General features: G+C 39.5%; 1 protein-coding gene across 4 annotated transcripts in view; it reads left to right on the forward strand.

Annotated features, from left to right (window-relative positions):
* LOC111324002 (uncharacterized) overlaps positions 1 to 16,334 on the forward strand; it is a 29,712-nt gene that overhangs the window by 5,982 nt on the left and 7,396 nt on the right. For all 4 annotated transcript variants that reach the window (XR_015992462.1, XM_088736010.1, XM_088736008.1 and 1 more), the window contains exons 7-39: positions 127 to 225; positions 329 to 435; positions 635 to 773; positions 1,515 to 1,633; positions 1,742 to 1,834; positions 2,004 to 2,060; positions 2,355 to 2,525; positions 3,446 to 3,752; positions 4,577 to 4,629; positions 4,804 to 5,009; positions 5,294 to 5,414; positions 5,736 to 5,872; positions 6,486 to 6,567; positions 6,806 to 6,865; positions 7,363 to 7,476; positions 8,074 to 8,154; positions 8,402 to 8,530; positions 8,729 to 8,851; positions 9,104 to 9,190; positions 9,284 to 9,364; positions 9,553 to 9,617; positions 9,887 to 9,977; positions 11,032 to 11,088; positions 11,772 to 11,858; positions 12,214 to 12,380; positions 12,701 to 12,779; positions 12,884 to 12,943; positions 13,548 to 13,733; positions 14,025 to 14,221; positions 15,108 to 15,240; positions 15,350 to 15,487; positions 15,949 to 16,027; positions 16,167 to 16,282. Coding sequence is in view for 3 of the 4 variants with exons in the window: in XM_088736010.1 (XP_088592136.1) it covers positions 127 to 225; positions 329 to 435; positions 635 to 773; positions 1,515 to 1,633; positions 1,742 to 1,834; positions 2,004 to 2,060; positions 2,355 to 2,525; positions 3,446 to 3,752; positions 4,577 to 4,629; positions 4,804 to 5,009; positions 5,294 to 5,414; positions 5,736 to 5,872; positions 6,486 to 6,567; positions 6,806 to 6,865; positions 7,363 to 7,476; positions 8,074 to 8,154; positions 8,402 to 8,530; positions 8,729 to 8,851; positions 9,104 to 9,190; positions 9,284 to 9,364; positions 9,553 to 9,617; positions 9,887 to 9,977; positions 11,032 to 11,088; positions 11,772 to 11,858; positions 12,214 to 12,380; positions 12,701 to 12,779; positions 12,884 to 12,943; positions 13,548 to 13,733; positions 14,025 to 14,221; positions 15,108 to 15,240; positions 15,350 to 15,487; positions 15,949 to 16,027; positions 16,167 to 16,282 (3,821 nt within the window). In the remaining variant the exon portion in view is untranslated. The remainder of the gene's footprint in view (positions 1 to 126; positions 226 to 328; positions 436 to 634; positions 774 to 1,514; positions 1,634 to 1,741; positions 1,835 to 2,003; positions 2,061 to 2,354; positions 2,526 to 3,445; positions 3,753 to 4,576; positions 4,630 to 4,803; positions 5,010 to 5,293; positions 5,415 to 5,735; positions 5,873 to 6,485; positions 6,568 to 6,805; positions 6,866 to 7,362; positions 7,477 to 8,073; positions 8,155 to 8,401; positions 8,531 to 8,728; positions 8,852 to 9,103; positions 9,191 to 9,283; positions 9,365 to 9,552; positions 9,618 to 9,886; positions 9,978 to 11,031; positions 11,089 to 11,771; positions 11,859 to 12,213; positions 12,381 to 12,700; positions 12,780 to 12,883; positions 12,944 to 13,547; positions 13,734 to 14,024; positions 14,222 to 15,107; positions 15,241 to 15,349; positions 15,488 to 15,948; positions 16,028 to 16,166; positions 16,283 to 16,334) is intronic.

The raw sequence follows: 16,334 nt of genomic DNA on the forward strand, positions 1-16,334 counted from the left end.
TCAAACAATTACAAATACCCAACCACCCACAGACTAATTTTGTTATTTCTATTCTAATAATAATGATAATAATTTATTAATTTATAGTGCACTTTTTAACATGAATGATCAATTTCATTTTATCAGATTTGCTTGAGAAGTCACGTGTAGTGAACCAGTTGGAGGGTGAAAGAAACTATCACATCTTTTACCAGCTGTTGTATGGTGCTCCAAAAGAAATGCATGGTTTGTTAAATTAACTGATAATTTTTTTTTTGTTTTGTTGCCACTTGGATGCTTCTCTACCAATTTCAAAGAATGAGCCTAACAATTATTCTTCTCTTTCAAGAAAAATTGCTCATTGAGTCAAAGAAATCAGGTGACTATGAGTTCCTCAGGAAGGGCTCAGAGAGAGCTGATGGAATCAATGATGTTGAAGAATTTAAGATCACTGAGGTTAGTGTTCAGATGTTAGTAAAAGTATGGAAGTAGAGGGGCTAAATTGAACTGTGCTGCTCTGCTGCATGGAAAATTGGTGATATTAATACAGAAGGGTTCTGAAACAACTGGGCAGGTTATCCAGTCTTTGCCATATGTGACACAATATTAGAGTCTCTAAGAAGTGAATGCCTTCATTTGTTCTCCATCTTATCAGGATGCTGCCAACACATTAGGTTTCACCCAGGAAGAGAAGTTTGCTATGTACAAAATTTGTGCAGCATGCATGCATTGGGGAAATGCCAAGTTCAAACAAAGACCCAGAGAAGAACAAGCAGAAGTGGCTGATCCAAAAGGTATTCTTTTTCTGTTAAACTTCATTTTTGATGATATTTTCAGTTTGGGTGGTCATATGTAATCAGTATTTCCATGCTTATTTTTGGCTTTTAATTTGATTTGAATAGTGTAAAAATATTTTGTCAATCTAAAGGCAAAATCCCTGCAATAAAGGAGTAAAACAATCAAGCATCAAACTCCATTGGTCGCTTTATAAATTTTTCTTAGAGGTTCATCCTGTAGGCCCCTTAAACACGAAGGCGCGCTATAAAAGGAGCCTTCGGTCCCACTGGATCATTTGTCAATCAACCGTCGTGTGATGTAGAACTCTTAGAGTCAAGTCAGCTTGAGCTACAGCTACTCCAAAGCAGTGAACAGCGGGTGCATTCCTCAAAATTGTTTTATGTCTTCATCACAATACAAGAATTTTTGGGATTTGTATTTCCTTTCTCCAATGGAAACCGTCTTTATTTGTGGTGGTTCGCACGTTACCTCATGCCACCATGCTGGTGAAAGTAAACAATAGATATCTCATTAGCTCCTTTTGTTCGTCTACCAGCATTTAAATTTGACCCGCACACGTCAATGGTGAGTGACAAATGAGCCTAGGTCCTCCCAGGGAAGACTTCCTTATATAGCGCGCCTTCGTGTTTAAAGAACCACATTTTGTACATATTGTGTACCAGTATTGCTAGCACTGGGAAAATTGGTTTTAAAAAACTATTCTCATTCCACTTGCATTTTCTTTTATCTACATCAAGACCTGGACAAAGTGTCTTTCTTGTTGGCAATTTCTCAAACGGACTTTGGAAAGTCCCTTGTAAAACCAAGAATCAAAGTTGGCAGAGAGTTTGTAAACCAAGGACGAAACCTTCAACAGGTGAAAAATCTTGCCGTCTTTTTTCAATGATATTTATAGCCTATATATATATCCATGATCTTCATCGACTTATCCTGAACACATTTTGTTTCTTTTGTCCAATTCTAGGTCCAGTACTCTATTGGTGCCCTCAGCAAATGCATTTATGAGAGGATGTTTCTGTGGCTTGTTGAAAGAATCAACAAAACACTTGAAACCAAAGTAAGAATATACTTGCGGCTAAACTGATTAAAGAAATTACACAGTGTAGTTTCTAAATATTGGTGACCCCAATAAGTGAGAATTTCTTTTTATCACACCTTTACACTGCCTTTTTGTGAGACCCCTCCCCAATTATGATAAACTGTTTTTCTAATTATGTTGCTTTTAGGAAAGACGTGCCTTCTTTATTGGTGTACTAGACATTGCAGGATTTGAGATCTTCAAGGTACGAACTCTCTAAACTGCCTTATTTACAAAATTTATTTCTCACTTTATAGCCAGTGAAATCATTTGGTAGCCTCAATTGAACATCCTAACTGAGAACTTCTTAATTGTTCAAGATGATCATTTCTGACATTTTGTATTGCTCATTTTTCCAGTTCAACTCCTTTGAGCAGATTTGCAATAACGTGGCAAATGATGAAATCATTTCAGAAGCTTCAATTTAATATTGCAACTGAGAACTACTTAATTCTTCCAGATGTTCATTTTTGACATTTTGTTTTTCTCCTTTTTTCAGTTTAACTCCTTTGAGCAGATTTGCATTAACTTGACAAACGAGAAACTTCAGCAGTTCTTTAACCACCACATGTTTATCCTGGAGCAAGAAGAGTACAAACGTGAGGGCATTGAGTGGGACTTCATCAACTTTGGACTTGACTTGCTTCCGACCATTGAACTCATTGAAAAGGTTTGTTGGACAAATGTCTATACAGATGTCAATGACATTGTGGAGCCCTGAAATACATGTACTACAACTTTGATTTGCAACACGTGTTGTTGTACATGCGATTTTTTGCTTTTTTTTTTTTTACCTAAAAACGGCTCATCCTCGGTGTAAAAACCTGTGAAGCTCACGAGTGACGTAAAACAAAGACAACAAAACATAAACAATAGCGTACAGCAAAACAGTACCTCATGAAACAAAGAAAACCTCGTCAGGTTTTTACACCGAGGATGACCCAAAAAAAACATCTTCTGCGCTCCAAATTTTACAAGTCATGCTCAAGCCAAAACAATGTAAATTAAGTGAAAAAAAAAATAGCTTGATGGATTGGAGGCTGGACCCAGAATTGGAAGGTTGGGGCCCAGGCCTTGGAAGGGTCACCAGCTTATGTTCTTGGTTCGATCTTGACATAATGCTCAATCAATGCATATTTTGGTTTTATCCCCCTACAAGTGTGGGTGGGTACCGATGAACTGTTAGGGAAACCTGATAAACTACCAAGAGGCAACACAAGATGGTCTAGCATCCAATGGGTGTTGGCCACCTAGTCCATGTGCCGACTCACACTTAACCCTTCCAATTCCAGAAGTGATCATTGAGGAAATTCTCTTTCTGATTTTTGCATAATGTCAAACAAAGAGTATTTGAACTTTGGGGGTAATGATCACCTCACAGATGTATAGTGTTGGTAGGCATTCTCAAGATAGCTTATAAAGATTTAATAGTTCATCATTTAGGAGATTAAGCTACCATATCTGGAGGGTGAAAAGATTATATTAGGTGAAAGTAGTGCATTATTTAGGAAGGCTATCAATTACGTACTCAAGGGTTACCTGTGTTGCACAGCTTCAATGTTTTGCTAATCTTCATTTATCTTGTATCAGCCAATGGGAGTCTTTGCCATTCTGGAAGAAGAGTGCATTGTCCCAAAAGCAACAGACATGACATTCTTACAAAAGATGCACAACAACCATGACGGCAAGCATCCTAAGTATTCCAAGCCTAAAATCTCCGGCAAGAAAGACACCAATCACCACTTTGAAGTTGCTCATTACGCCGGCACTGTGGGATACAATGTCGACGGTTGGTTGGACAAGAACAAGGATCCAATCAATGAAGCTGTTGCACAACTGTTTGCCAAGTCCTCTGATCCATTTATTGCTCACCTTTTCAAGGATTACGCTAGTGAATGTAAGAGTGGAATTATTCTTAAATTAGATAAAAGCTAAACAAGGGAAAGTCTCGGTAATATTCATCACTGCGGCATCCTTCTGGAATTGGAAAATGACCTAAGAAATCGAGAATTTGCTAACTTGATTCTAGGAAAGTTTTTCTTAAGACTCTTTGAAACGAGTGATTTGTAGCTCTTTGTAGTACCGATGTGCCCTCAAGGAAATGGTCGTGAAGTATTACAAAGCAGGGGCGGATCCAGGAATTTTGGATAGGGGGGGTCCAAACTTTGGTTCAGAAAGGACTGTTCGACTCTTTTGAGGCAAATTACTTCTCCCCCACACCCCCTCCCACCAGTCGCGGTTGCACGTTATAATTCCTTGGCCGCTTACCGTTTACTTGGATTCATTAATTTAAAAAATCAGCCAGTTAAAGAATGATGTACGATCCTGCGGATGTAAGAATTTCAGTCTCAAAGTTGTAAGCGTCAGGTCTGATAGGGGGGTCCGGACCCCCCGGACCCTCCCCCTGGATCCGCCACTGCAAAGAGTGCCAATGACAGAATATCATTTTGATGTACGCTGTAACATGGAATTGTCGGAAATTTTGTAGAAAGAAGTTTCTAGTTTTTAAAGAGAGGAAGAACAGTTACTTTCATGTTTGAAGCGAAGAAGACAAGTATTAAAGACCAACTGAATTTTTTTGGGGTAGTTAAAGGTAATTTAGTTATAATTTGGCGTCGGTATGTGATCTGTGAACAGTCTGCCCTCGTAAATAATGTTATTCACGTATTGATGCTGTCTGTTTGCACTGATTATGTATATTTTCTTGCACAAACACCGTAGCTCATGCAAGAGGTAAAGGAGGCAGCTTCCAGACCGTCAGTAGCAAACACAAGGTAGGAGCTGAATAATGCGGTGCTCTACACAAACATCCAATAATAAGATACCATCTTTATTGTTAAAGGTGTCCAGATTTTGCACACGATTCATCAGTGTGAACAACCCTTACATGACATTTTATTTTGATTTTAACAGTTTTGACTCATCATATTATCCTCTTTTTCATTTAGGAACAACTTACACGTCTTATGGATACCCTGTACAGCACCTGCCCTCATTTTGTACGCTGCATTGTTCCAAATGAACACAAGAAAGCTGGTGTGATCGAGTCGTCACTTGTACTGCATCAGCTGAGGTGTAATGGTGTACTGGAAGGAATCCGTATCTGCCGAAAAGGATTCCCAAACAGGGTGCCCTTCCAGGAATTTCGACAGAGGTGAGGTTCACGACAATGGATGGATGCGTCTAGCTCTTGAAGTCAGTTTTCTAGGATGGTGCGCGTCCACACATGTCAGCGTGCTCTTTTAAAACGATCTTTGTTCAAGAACTTTAAAGGTTCCTTGTATCATTTTAATAACTAAGAATGTCAGTACTGGTAGATTTTTTCCCGCCTTACCACCGTCAGGATTGTATGTAGGATTGTATTGTAAAATGTCTATTGCCTTATTTCTTGTTCACCCTTTGTTTATTGATTTTTTAATGTCTTCTGTTGTTTTCTAGGTACCAGATCCTTGCACCAACCGCTGTTGCTGGTGGATTCATGGATGGCAAGAAGGCTTGTGAGAAGCTTCTTGATGCCATGCAATTGGAAAAGCAGTCTTACAGGGTTGGAACCAGTAAGGTAATACGCTCGTTTGAGTTTCAAAAATAATCAAGAATGTCCCGGTTGGTTTAATAGATCTTTCAGGTGGCGTAAGAGTAGAAAAACCATTTTGATATAATTTTCAATTTATATATTTGCCAGAGATCAGAAAGTTTTAATGATATGATAGCGTTGAAGGATAGAAAACTGCTCTGCAGTATAACGCATTGATATTTGCTCGAGATAAGAAAATTGGAATGATTTAACGGTGTTGAAGGATAGAAAACTGCTCTGCAATGTGCGCATAGTGTTGTAACCAGATTAAAACAACTGAATAAAACAATGGTGTACTTCAAACAGGTCTTCTTCCGAGCTGGAGTCTTGGGAGAACTGGAAGATATGAGAGATGAAAGGCTGGCCAAAATCATCTCCATGTTCCAGGCTTACTGCAAAGGTTACCTGATGCGCAAAGAATACCGCAAGATGTGCGACCAAAGGTAAGTGCCATAAAATAAGATAGAGCAGTTTTCAAGTGAGTGTCGAAAAACTTAAACCAATGCTATCATAGCGACCACTCAGAATAAAGGGTACATCATTATTTGTCAGCTAATGAGAACTCGAAGAGAAAACAAGAAATCTCCTAAAAGCGCGGGAAAACACGGATGACCACGTCGCAATTGTTTTTGGTTTTGCGTCTGATTGGTTGAGAGGATGGCGCGAGTTTTCTGGACCAATCACAGAGAGCAAAGATAAATAAAGTCATATCGATCCAGGTTTACTTTGACGCTCAATCAAAAATTGCTTTTTTTTTTGTCTCAAGGAAAAATAACTCGCATTAAAAGCCCTTTTTCTCAACTCCTGAATTTCTCGAAAGCCCTCGATGATGTTTTTAACTTTCTCGAAATCTACAAACTTCGAGCTTCGAATGAGGATCAAGATTCGAAGGACTGGTAACTTGCTTCGAACGTATTTTAGTAACTTGAAGAAGAAAAGTCACTTCAAAAGTTTTGATGCTTCGATTTTTCGTTAGCTTTTCTTTCAGTAACTTCTCGACTTGCTGCTCTTATTATCGTATCGCAAATTTTTATAACTGAAATTTTTTTCCAACAGAATCGGAATTGCTGTTATCCAACGAAACGTGAGGAAGTATTTGTTCCTGAGAAACTGGTCGTGGTGGAGACTTTACACAAAGGTAAAATCAGTAAGATCATTGTTATAACCAACGATGTAAATTGTATATGCCTAAGGTCTCTAAGAAACTGGTCGTGGTGGAGACTTTACACAAAGGTAAAATCAGTAAGATCATTGTTATAACCAACGATGTAAATTGTATATGCCTAAGGTCTCTAAATTCTATAGTGTAGAATATAGTGGCGACTCATCTTTTCTTGGGTGGTGACTTGTCATTTTTGTGATGTTTGTGCTATCAGGTCAAGCCTCTGTTGAACATTGCTCGTGCTGATGAAGAAATGAGAGAAAAAGCCGAAGAGGTTAGTATTCTTGTCCCTTCTCAAGTTCGATGAATAAATGCACTTTCAGTTTCTAGTTCGATGAATAAATGCACTTTTAGTTTCCAGTTCGATAAATAAATACCCTTTTAGTTTCCAGAGCCAGAAGACAGAAATAACTAGCAACACTGTATTGATTATGGAAAACCCAACTTAATCGCGTGAAAGCATACGCCTTCTTACCCGGTAACTTTTCCTGGAAACAAAGATAACACGGCTCACTGCATGTGAGCAAAACCACGCAACTTGGGTACTTGGTCTAGGCAGCTTCCCTAGCAAGGCAGTGTCACGCATTCTGTTACCTCAAGTTATAGTAAATATTTATATAGATGAGTAATATCTCTTCGATCAACGATGACATTTAACAATGACGCAAACACTTGAATAAACTGAAACACGAACCGATTTCAAACACTGTGAGTAATGCACTTAGTGTGCAAAGGACGCGGTGTTTTACTGCAAATTTTTTTTTCGTTTAGCTCAAGAAGTTGCAAGATAGATTTGCAAAGGAGGAAGAGCTCAGGAAGGAACTGGAAGAAAAGCTCACTACATTGATGGAAGAAAAGAACGAATTGTTCCAGAATCTACAAAGTGTACGTACATATACCCCATAACGTTACTGAATTCAATTTGGTTGCCGATCGGGTACTAGTATGTTTATGAGATATCAAAAGGGTATAACCGTATCAACTAAACAGATGGGAAATACAGCCTATGGGGATATTTCAGTGATCTACGGGAAAACTTGCTGATGTAGAGAACACCATTACATTTAAAATATTGGAACAGCGAAAGCAGGTCTAGAATGCGTGGCAAAGCATAGCAGAAATGACTGCGGTCACGTAGCCTTTACAAGAAGTTTCCCTCGTTTTTCGATGAATTTATTCGTTGGTGGTTTTTGGTTAGCTGAGTTGTGAGTATTGCTTATTCTGTCACATGGTATGAGCCCTCCATAGCGTGATTGCTGGTCTGTGACATGCAAGCGAAACCACAGTACCATACTTCTGCGTCTTTTTCGTTTGTTTTGTACCACACTTCAGTTCTTATGATAATTTTATTTCGTTATTAAGTGGGTCGTTTATAGAGAAAATACAAAATAAACTGAAGGATGATGCAATGTCAAATTCTCCGCAAAAAAATGAAGTGTATAGCAGCCTGTAAGGAGATTTTTTTTGTCATTTCAAACACAGGAGCAAGACGCATGTGCAGATGCAGAGGACAGAGCATCTCAACTGCAAAAAGAAAAAGAAAAATTGGAAGATCAAATCAAGGTACCATAATGAAGAGAACTAGTATTAGTATTTCTATAGCAACCAGTAGTTTGTTGGTAAGAAACATTCATAAGGAGAAAGATAATGGAAATATTTAACAGAAAAAAAAAAATCAGTTGAATATCTGAGCGCTCTAAGTGGCATGAATTGAAACTAAACACAACTTGGGCGTCGGTTAAGATGAAAGGCGTATGGGCAAAAAATTTTCTTATTGTGAACTGACAAATTTTATTTCACCTTTTAACAGGACCTCTCCGAACAACTCGACGACGAAGAAGAGAACAGTGCTGAAATGCAAGAGGCAAGAAAGAAGATGGAAGCAGAAATCAGTGATCTCAAACAGGACGTGGAAGATTTAGAAACGGCTCTCAAAAAGGTACCAGCGTAGGTCAAGATGCTTAATGAAATAAACGAACATAATCCACTGCCTATAGATCATATGTTTGTCAAAAAGGAATCCAAAGTATTCTCTTTTGTTTTTTGGGTAAATATTATTTATTATTTTAGTTGACTTCATGTAGACGACTCGTTTGCCGCGAGAGATAACCTTAAAATTTGTTTTTTTTGTCTCTAGGCGGAACAAGACATCGCAAGCAAAGAGAAAAATGCTGAACAACTTCATGACGAACTTGCCGCCCAAGATGAATCCATTACTAAATTATCCAAGGAGAAAAAAGCGCTCGAGGAAGCGAAGCAGGTGAGGTCTTTTGAAGAGTGATGAAAGGAACCAACAAAATGAAGCCTTCTTCGCACAGACCCGTGAGAGATTTCCATAAACCAATAGAGACGGGAATAATTAGGATAAAGGAAATTGACCTGTTTCTTTTAAGGACCCATAGGATCTCTATTCGATAGCGTTCTCCCGTTCGAATTAGTTTCCACTAGATGAGAAAGTTTCGGAACTCGATGGACCAGCTGGAATTGACGAGGTTTCTTTTGTTGTCATCAGGAACTCGAAGACCAATTGCAAGAAGAGGAAGACAAAGTTAATCACCTTAATAAAGTGAAATCGAAACTTGAACAACAAATCGACGAGGTGGGTAGACCGTCGGGTTTCACAAACGTATTCTGCAAGTGAGAAATTTAGCGTTAACCGTTACTGACGTGCGCTTGTTTTGTGCTATTGCAGACAGTAGATCAGTGGGAACGCGAGAAGAAATCACGTGCGGATGTGGAGAAAGTTAAAAGAAAATTAGAGGGTGACCTAAAGGTAAGGTGCTTAATTGTCGTGCGCGGGATATCTCGGTTTTCTCGTTCGCACCTACTGTTACCTCGACCAGTGTGGAATGCGCGGCCGCTCTGAAATGTTGTTAAGGAATTCTGTGATACTCTTAAATGAAAAAATTGTGCTGTAGAATTTGGACGCAATATTCGTGTTTCCTTTTTCACTCTGTTTAGATGACCCAAGACAACTTGGAGGATGTTAAAGGTGAAAAATCTCGTCTCGAGGACGACTTGCGAAGGTAAACTGTCGGCGGTATTCACCTTCTACTTTTGGTTCGTGGGACCCTGCGGTCAAAGGAAAAAAAATTTTTTTAGGGAAGGAGGGGTGGGTAGCGGCTCGTCTTATATGGGGGTTAAGGAAAAGAAAAATCCTTTAACGGCAATGTTGTGGCTGGCTTAGCGAATGAACAGCAGCCCTACTTAACATTCTTATGTGTTATCAAGTTGTTCAAAAAATTAAGACGGAAAGCTGTGTATATGAAAAGCTGTTTTGTTCTGTTTTACACAGGAAAGAGCAAGAGCTAAACGAAAGCAGTGGCAACAACGAAAATCTTCTTGCACAAATCGAGTCTCTCAAGAAAAAGATCAGAGAGTTGGAGGTAATAAAAAGTTTGAGTACAGTTGTATTATAGATCGTAGGTATTCGTATGTCGCTCGTTTGTGGCCGTATGTACTCGTATGTATCCGAATGTTGCTCGTATGCTACTAGGAATACTCCGGCGTGTGGTGCTTTAGTCACGATCAATGAGCGACTAGCTTTCGGTGAGATTTGTCGCGGGTTTGTCTGTTGAACGATGCAGAAAGATTCGTTGAATAAAACAAAATTATTATCAACCGTCCCGGAATGTCGTTTGACCTTTGTGACACCTGTAATGTATACTTTTGAGTCCGTTTTCCGTGCGCTAAGGAGATGTACGACTGGAAGTCTGGTCTTTTGTGAAATCTGTTTGCGCTGTTAGGTTTTTCCTTTGTTTCGGTGGTTGAATTTTGATGATCCATTGATTGAAGATTAAACCGTTAATTGGACTTAGCGCAATTATGCATTCCTGCATAACATGATCACGAGGCGTGTGGAATAGCTGATAGTCCTCGCTGAGTAGGTTTTGAATCGAATATGAAGAATTCTTAGCATTTGTGAACTTTTTTCCCGGAAATTAAAAAGGCGTAGAAATGTGGGCGTCGGAGTCTTACAACTACAGATTGTATGTTCAGCCATCGGATAACAAATACGCTGTAAGTAAAAATATCCCTTCACATGGAAAATAGATATGCCGTGTTTGCTAAACGGCGGTGTGAATCGCTCATTTGTCGATATATAGCACTTTGCACTGTTCTATATATTGCGCGTATGTGTGATAGCTAATTGTTAGATTTGAATCAGTGTATTCAGTTTAGAGAAAAATATTACCTGTGATGTTTGCACAAGGCTATTGTACTCTTCTGGATTTTCAGTTTGATGTTATATTCGTAAAATGTCGGTAAAAGGTTTGGTATGAAGAAAATCGGACTTGTGTATTCAGTATTTCGCCCGGGTGTTTGTAAGACATTACACAGTGGGCAGAACGCTGGGTAAATGAAAGCATGGTTGGGTGTGAAATATTCTGGGCAGAGGTGTCTTTGCTTCAATGATTTTTTACTTTCTATGTTCTTTAGGCCAGAATCGAGGAGTTGGAAGAAGAACTTGAGGCGGAGAAGAATGCTCGATCTAAGGTATGTTGTGGTTTTATCTTTTTGACGCTTTCTACAAGCTGTGCTTCAGTTAATGCCTCATGATCGTTTTATGAAGATAGCATATTGAAATCTCTCGCGCCGGAATGACTTTTAATTCCAGAACACCCTGATTTGAATAAGAATTACAATGTACAATGTACATTCTTTGTATAGAGCTTTTGCAAACAATTAAAACTTAATCTTCGTCTCGGAATTTGGCTTCCGTCCTGCAGAGATAAAACACCAGCAATGCTCAAGGACTTGAATTTTTCCATCAAGAATATAACTCCCAGCTTGTCCCTTTAACGAAAGAGCGCTAAGTACTCGCTTAAAGGTTAAATTCAATTCCCAGAAGAGCTTTGCGAAATGGTGTATTTATTTTGTTATGCGATTACTGTCAACGTTACCAGACAAATAGCTATTAGCAGATGAAAACTTCCGTCACTTTTGTCAAATCGAAAATAAAGGGTAAATTTTTATCGCAAAAAAAAATGTTTAGAATTATTGGATTGTTTAGTAATTATCAAATAATGCTCGGAGCAAGTCCCACAAAGTACGCATTAATCTGTTGAATTAAAGTTTAGTCAGACATGCGGCATGCACACAGCAGGTTTGGACGGGGGAAGTATTTGCCGCACTGCTGTGCAGAAGCTGATTTCTATTTCCGATTTGTCATCAATCAGGCGGAACGAGCGCGAATGGAACTCGAGAGGGAACTGGACGATCTGAACGAACGGCTGGAAGAGCAAGGCGGCGCCACACAAGCACAGGTACAATGAAATAATTGATTTATTCATGGATTATTTACTAATTAGTTTTGTCTTAATTCATTAAGTTTCAAGTTGTGATTTTCAAAAGAAGCAAAGATAGATTGGGTTGAGATACATGTAGGTACATCCGATAGGAGGCTCTTTTGTTCTTTGTGAAGGGACGAAAACTAGGAAACCCTTAAAAAAGCTTCAGAGCAAGGACTAGAACCGACAATCAACTCAACCCTTGACCCAACAAAGCGTTCAAACGTCTGCGCATTTGCGAACATCATAAGGACGAGGTGTCTTGCTTTTAGGCTGTCAGAAGTTTTAGTTCTTATATTAAAAAAAAAAATCATTGGTTCCCTTGTTGTAGATCGAGCTAAACAAAAAGCGTGAAGGTGATATAACCAGGCTGCGACGGGAACTGGAAGAACAGGCATCCCAACATGAACAGTCCGTCAACAGTATGCGAGCCAAACAGAACCAGGCCATGCAAGAACTGCAAGACGAAATGGACTCCTTGAAGAAAGCTAAATCAAAGTGTGTAACGCATACTCAGTCTTGCTACTTTCCTCTGCAGCTGTTTTTTGAAATATCACGCAACGCTGGCTTAGGCTTTCTGTAGGATGTCACGCAACGCGTTCCAGCCATTCCTTAGCATGTCACGAAACGCCTCCCGCGTTAGCAAGAGACGAGTGATATCCCAAAGATATGCAGGCCTGAGAGATATGACTCACGGGGAGTGGTTTTTCCTACAATCAACTGAGAGCAATAACTTGTCACTGATGCCGAATGATGTTGTGTGATGTGACCGTCTTTATGTCAATGCAGGGCTCATTAGATGTTGAATTGCTTTGTAGGATCGAGAAGGAAAGGAATGCATTGCAAGCTGAAGGAGACGACCTTTCTGTCAGCTTAGAAACGCTGCAAAAACAAAAGGTATTTCTGCAGCCATGCTCTTTTGCGTCAAGTTAATTTCTTGTTTTCCATGGTTTCGTCATCACTATAACTCATCATTTGAATATTATGTTTAATTTTCTCAGACCCAGTCCGACAAACAGAACAGAGCCCTGGAGGAGCAGCTCAGTGACCACAAATACCAGGTTGGTTGATAAACGCTTTATTCACCTTCCAGGCTGTTATGTCTGAGGTGCTAATACGGCTGTTTCTTTTAACCCGCTTTCGTGGAGCTGTCAAAAGAATTTAATATCTAATCGACGCTAGAATGTCTGCCGACAAGTTAAAGAGATTTAGAGCAAAAGTGTTGACCCTTAAAGGTATTTTTTTGCGATTGTAAACATGTTTTTTGGCTATGCTTCAACTTTCTCCCTGCATTAGACTCTAAAACACGCTTTGCTTTCATGGGATTGTCGCTGCAGTGATACCGTTTAGAATGAGGAAAGGGTGTTTGGTTTCTGAAATTCCATTGTGAAGTGAGCAACAAGAGGTATTGTAGCCTCTTTCTCTCCTCCTTCGAGCAGCAGTTGTTCCGCCGTGAGAATTTGAGGGAAAGGTCGGAGAAAGCGGCCGATCTATATACTTTAGGGAACTCTACATAAAAACAGCCTGCTTAAAGGAATTTTCGTGGACTCTTTTAAATGACCCTTACACTGAGCACGAAAACAAGGCACGGCAAAAAAGTCAGGTGAATGGAACAGTAGCAATTTAACGCTGCCTTGATGATTGCTAATCTGAGTGTTTGATTAGGTGGAAGAGTTAAAGAAGAGTGTTTCTGAGTTGGAGATCGCTCGTAGTCGGTTGACTCAAGAAGGAGGAGATCTTGGAAAGCAAGTGGAGGAATATGAATCTAAAATTACGGTCTTTTTGAAAAGCAAGAAAACTCTAGAGCAGAGCGTCGAAGAGCTTAAGCGACAAAATGAAGAGGAAGTTCGGGTAAGCGCAGTCAAGTTAACTCCTTTTTTTTTTTTCAACGTTTGAACGGAGTCTGTATGGCTAAACGCAAATGAACTGTTCGACTAGTCACAGCAGAATAAACAACATCGTATAAAGCTGATACGCAAAGAGCAGGAAAACATGTAACGGATTGGTTAATTCTTACCTCTGATTGGCCGAAACTTGCATAAAGTAACCAATCCCTAGTGCAGAAAGTCATTAAGAAAATGCGTGCGGCCAAGTCAATTTGGAATCCGGATCTCAAGATCTTTTGCATTTTCCTCTCTGTAGCTTAAACTGGACGCTCAGAATAAGTTAAAGAACGCCGAAGCTGACCTGGATAGCATGCAAGAAACAATCGAGGAACTGGAGGATGGAAAGGCTGACTTGCAGAAACAGCTTACGAGAGCGAACGCCGAGAACCAACAGTTAAAAGCCAAGTTCGATCAGGAGGTGTCGGGACGATTAGAAGAACTGGAAGATGCAAAGTATGTTGAGTGTTAAAAACTCATAATTGAACTGAAAACATGATAATAGGCTTAACGAAACAATACAAATAATTTTTAAACTGTGGCTTTACTTTGGAAAAGAAATTTGAAGTCTTGGCAACTATAAAATAAGGATGAAACTTTACTTATGCCATAATTTAGCGAGCGAAATGTTCCTCGGTTTGTTATTTTCGCGCATAGTCATTTTCTTTTGACAGCTTGGAGAATTATTTGGATATAGCAACAAAGTTGAAATGGTAAATTGGCCACCGTAACAATTACAAAAGCTGACGTTTTGAGCGTTAGCCCCTTCGTCGGAGCGAATAGAGGAATTGTGGAGAATAGATTGACGGTTTTGAAAAAAGAAAGAATAGCGAAATTTTGAAAACTGGGAAACTCGCACTTGCTACACATTCATCCACCAAAAAACTTTCATCAGAATGTCAGAATTTTAATAAAGAAACGTTCTGATGGCCCTTGTATTGGATACCTTTACCGAATGGACGCTTATTCAGGGATCTCTTTTAGTCCTGAGGGTGTCCCCTGAGTGTCCCTACATGGGTTAATTAGAAATAATTAAAAGCTGAATCATTGGATAATGCAATTCAAGAGATTTCATTGGCTTAGCCATCGTGGGTTGTGAGGCATTATACCATGCGCGCGCACGAAGACGAGACTTACCGAAAGTGTTATTGTTCATTGTAACATTCAGTTTGTTCTTACAAAATACAGTTGGGAAGATTTATATATATTTTGGGGCGTTTTTAATGAAACAACTATTTCACTCCCGCTTGTAAAATATGGGATGTTATGGTGAACTCGGCCATAAATCTCGTATCCACTTCGTTCATGCGATAACTGGTATCTTGGTTTTGACTCCCTACAGACGCAAGCTGACACAAAAACTCCAGGAGACAGAGGAAGCCCTCTCCAGCGCCTCACAAAAAGCCAGTAATGCCGAGAAAGCAAAGAACAGACTCAACTCGGAACTCGAAGATGCACTTATCGATTTAGAGAAGGTTTTTGATTTATTGCTACAAATATTTTAACCGCTTCGTGTTTTTTAGATTGTTTAACCAAACGAAAATGCTACATCGGAATTAATTGCCATGTTCTCTCACCCAATAGGCACAAACCAACGCCGCTAATCTTGAGAAGAAGCAAAAGAAGTTTGATCAGCAGATAAACGAATGGAAACTGCGATGCGACGAGCTACAAGTTGAAGTTGACAACGCGCAGAAAGAAGCCCGTAACTACTCTACTGAGGTGTGTCAAAAATCTGCTTTTATTTTCGTTGGATAAACTTTTCCTCTTGAAATGTATGAAAGCGACCTTGTAGTAATGGACCCGACTTATGTAGAAGTGGAAATAAGGCCTGAAAAAATTCAGGCCCGTACAACGTTTGAACCCATAACCTTGGCGATACCAGGACAGTGCTCTACAAACTGGGCTAACAAGCCGACTGAGAGCTAGCTGATCATTTTGTTGGTTCGTATTAAACCCGTCGAAGTGATGAATCAATGAATTCCAATATATGAAAATCGTATATGTGTACTGGGGTTTCTTGAAATGTATGAAAGCGATCTTCGCAGTAATGAACCCTACTTGTGTAGTAGTGGAAATGAGGCCTCAAAAAAATTTAGGCGTGGACGGGATTTGTTTCTCTTGAGTTTTAAGGCATATGGGATGGAAACGTTATCTCAAACTTGTGCTTTGTTTGTTTTCAGATGTTCAAACTGAAAGGTTTGAATGACGAAATGAGTGAGCAGATGGAACTTTTGCGTCGGGAAAAGAAGAGTTTGGAAGGTAAGGTTACTGTTACTGTTAAGAGTAGTAAGAAAGTTTTCTGATGCAATGCGGTGCAAGGTTTTGCATCTAAATGCCAGCAATTCTAGAATGTCACCTCAAATGTCTGTACTGATATTGCCCGCACTTGTCTTCTCAGCTGAAGTTGCCGATTTGGCGGAGCAGCTTGGAGAAGGCGGCAAGTCTGTCGTGGAAATTGAGAAAGCAAAGAAGAGACTTGAGTTCGAGAAAGATGAACTGCAGAGCGCCTTAGAGGTATGCTCAGTACTGTGAAATGATATTTTACGTCGACTGTGCGACTGGCAAA

This window comes from Stylophora pistillata, chromosome 10 (assembly GCF_964205215.1).
Source record: "Stylophora pistillata chromosome 10, jaStyPist1.2, whole genome shotgun sequence".
In the NCBI taxonomy this organism is placed as follows: Eukaryota; Metazoa; Cnidaria; class Anthozoa; order Scleractinia; family Pocilloporidae; genus Stylophora; species Stylophora pistillata.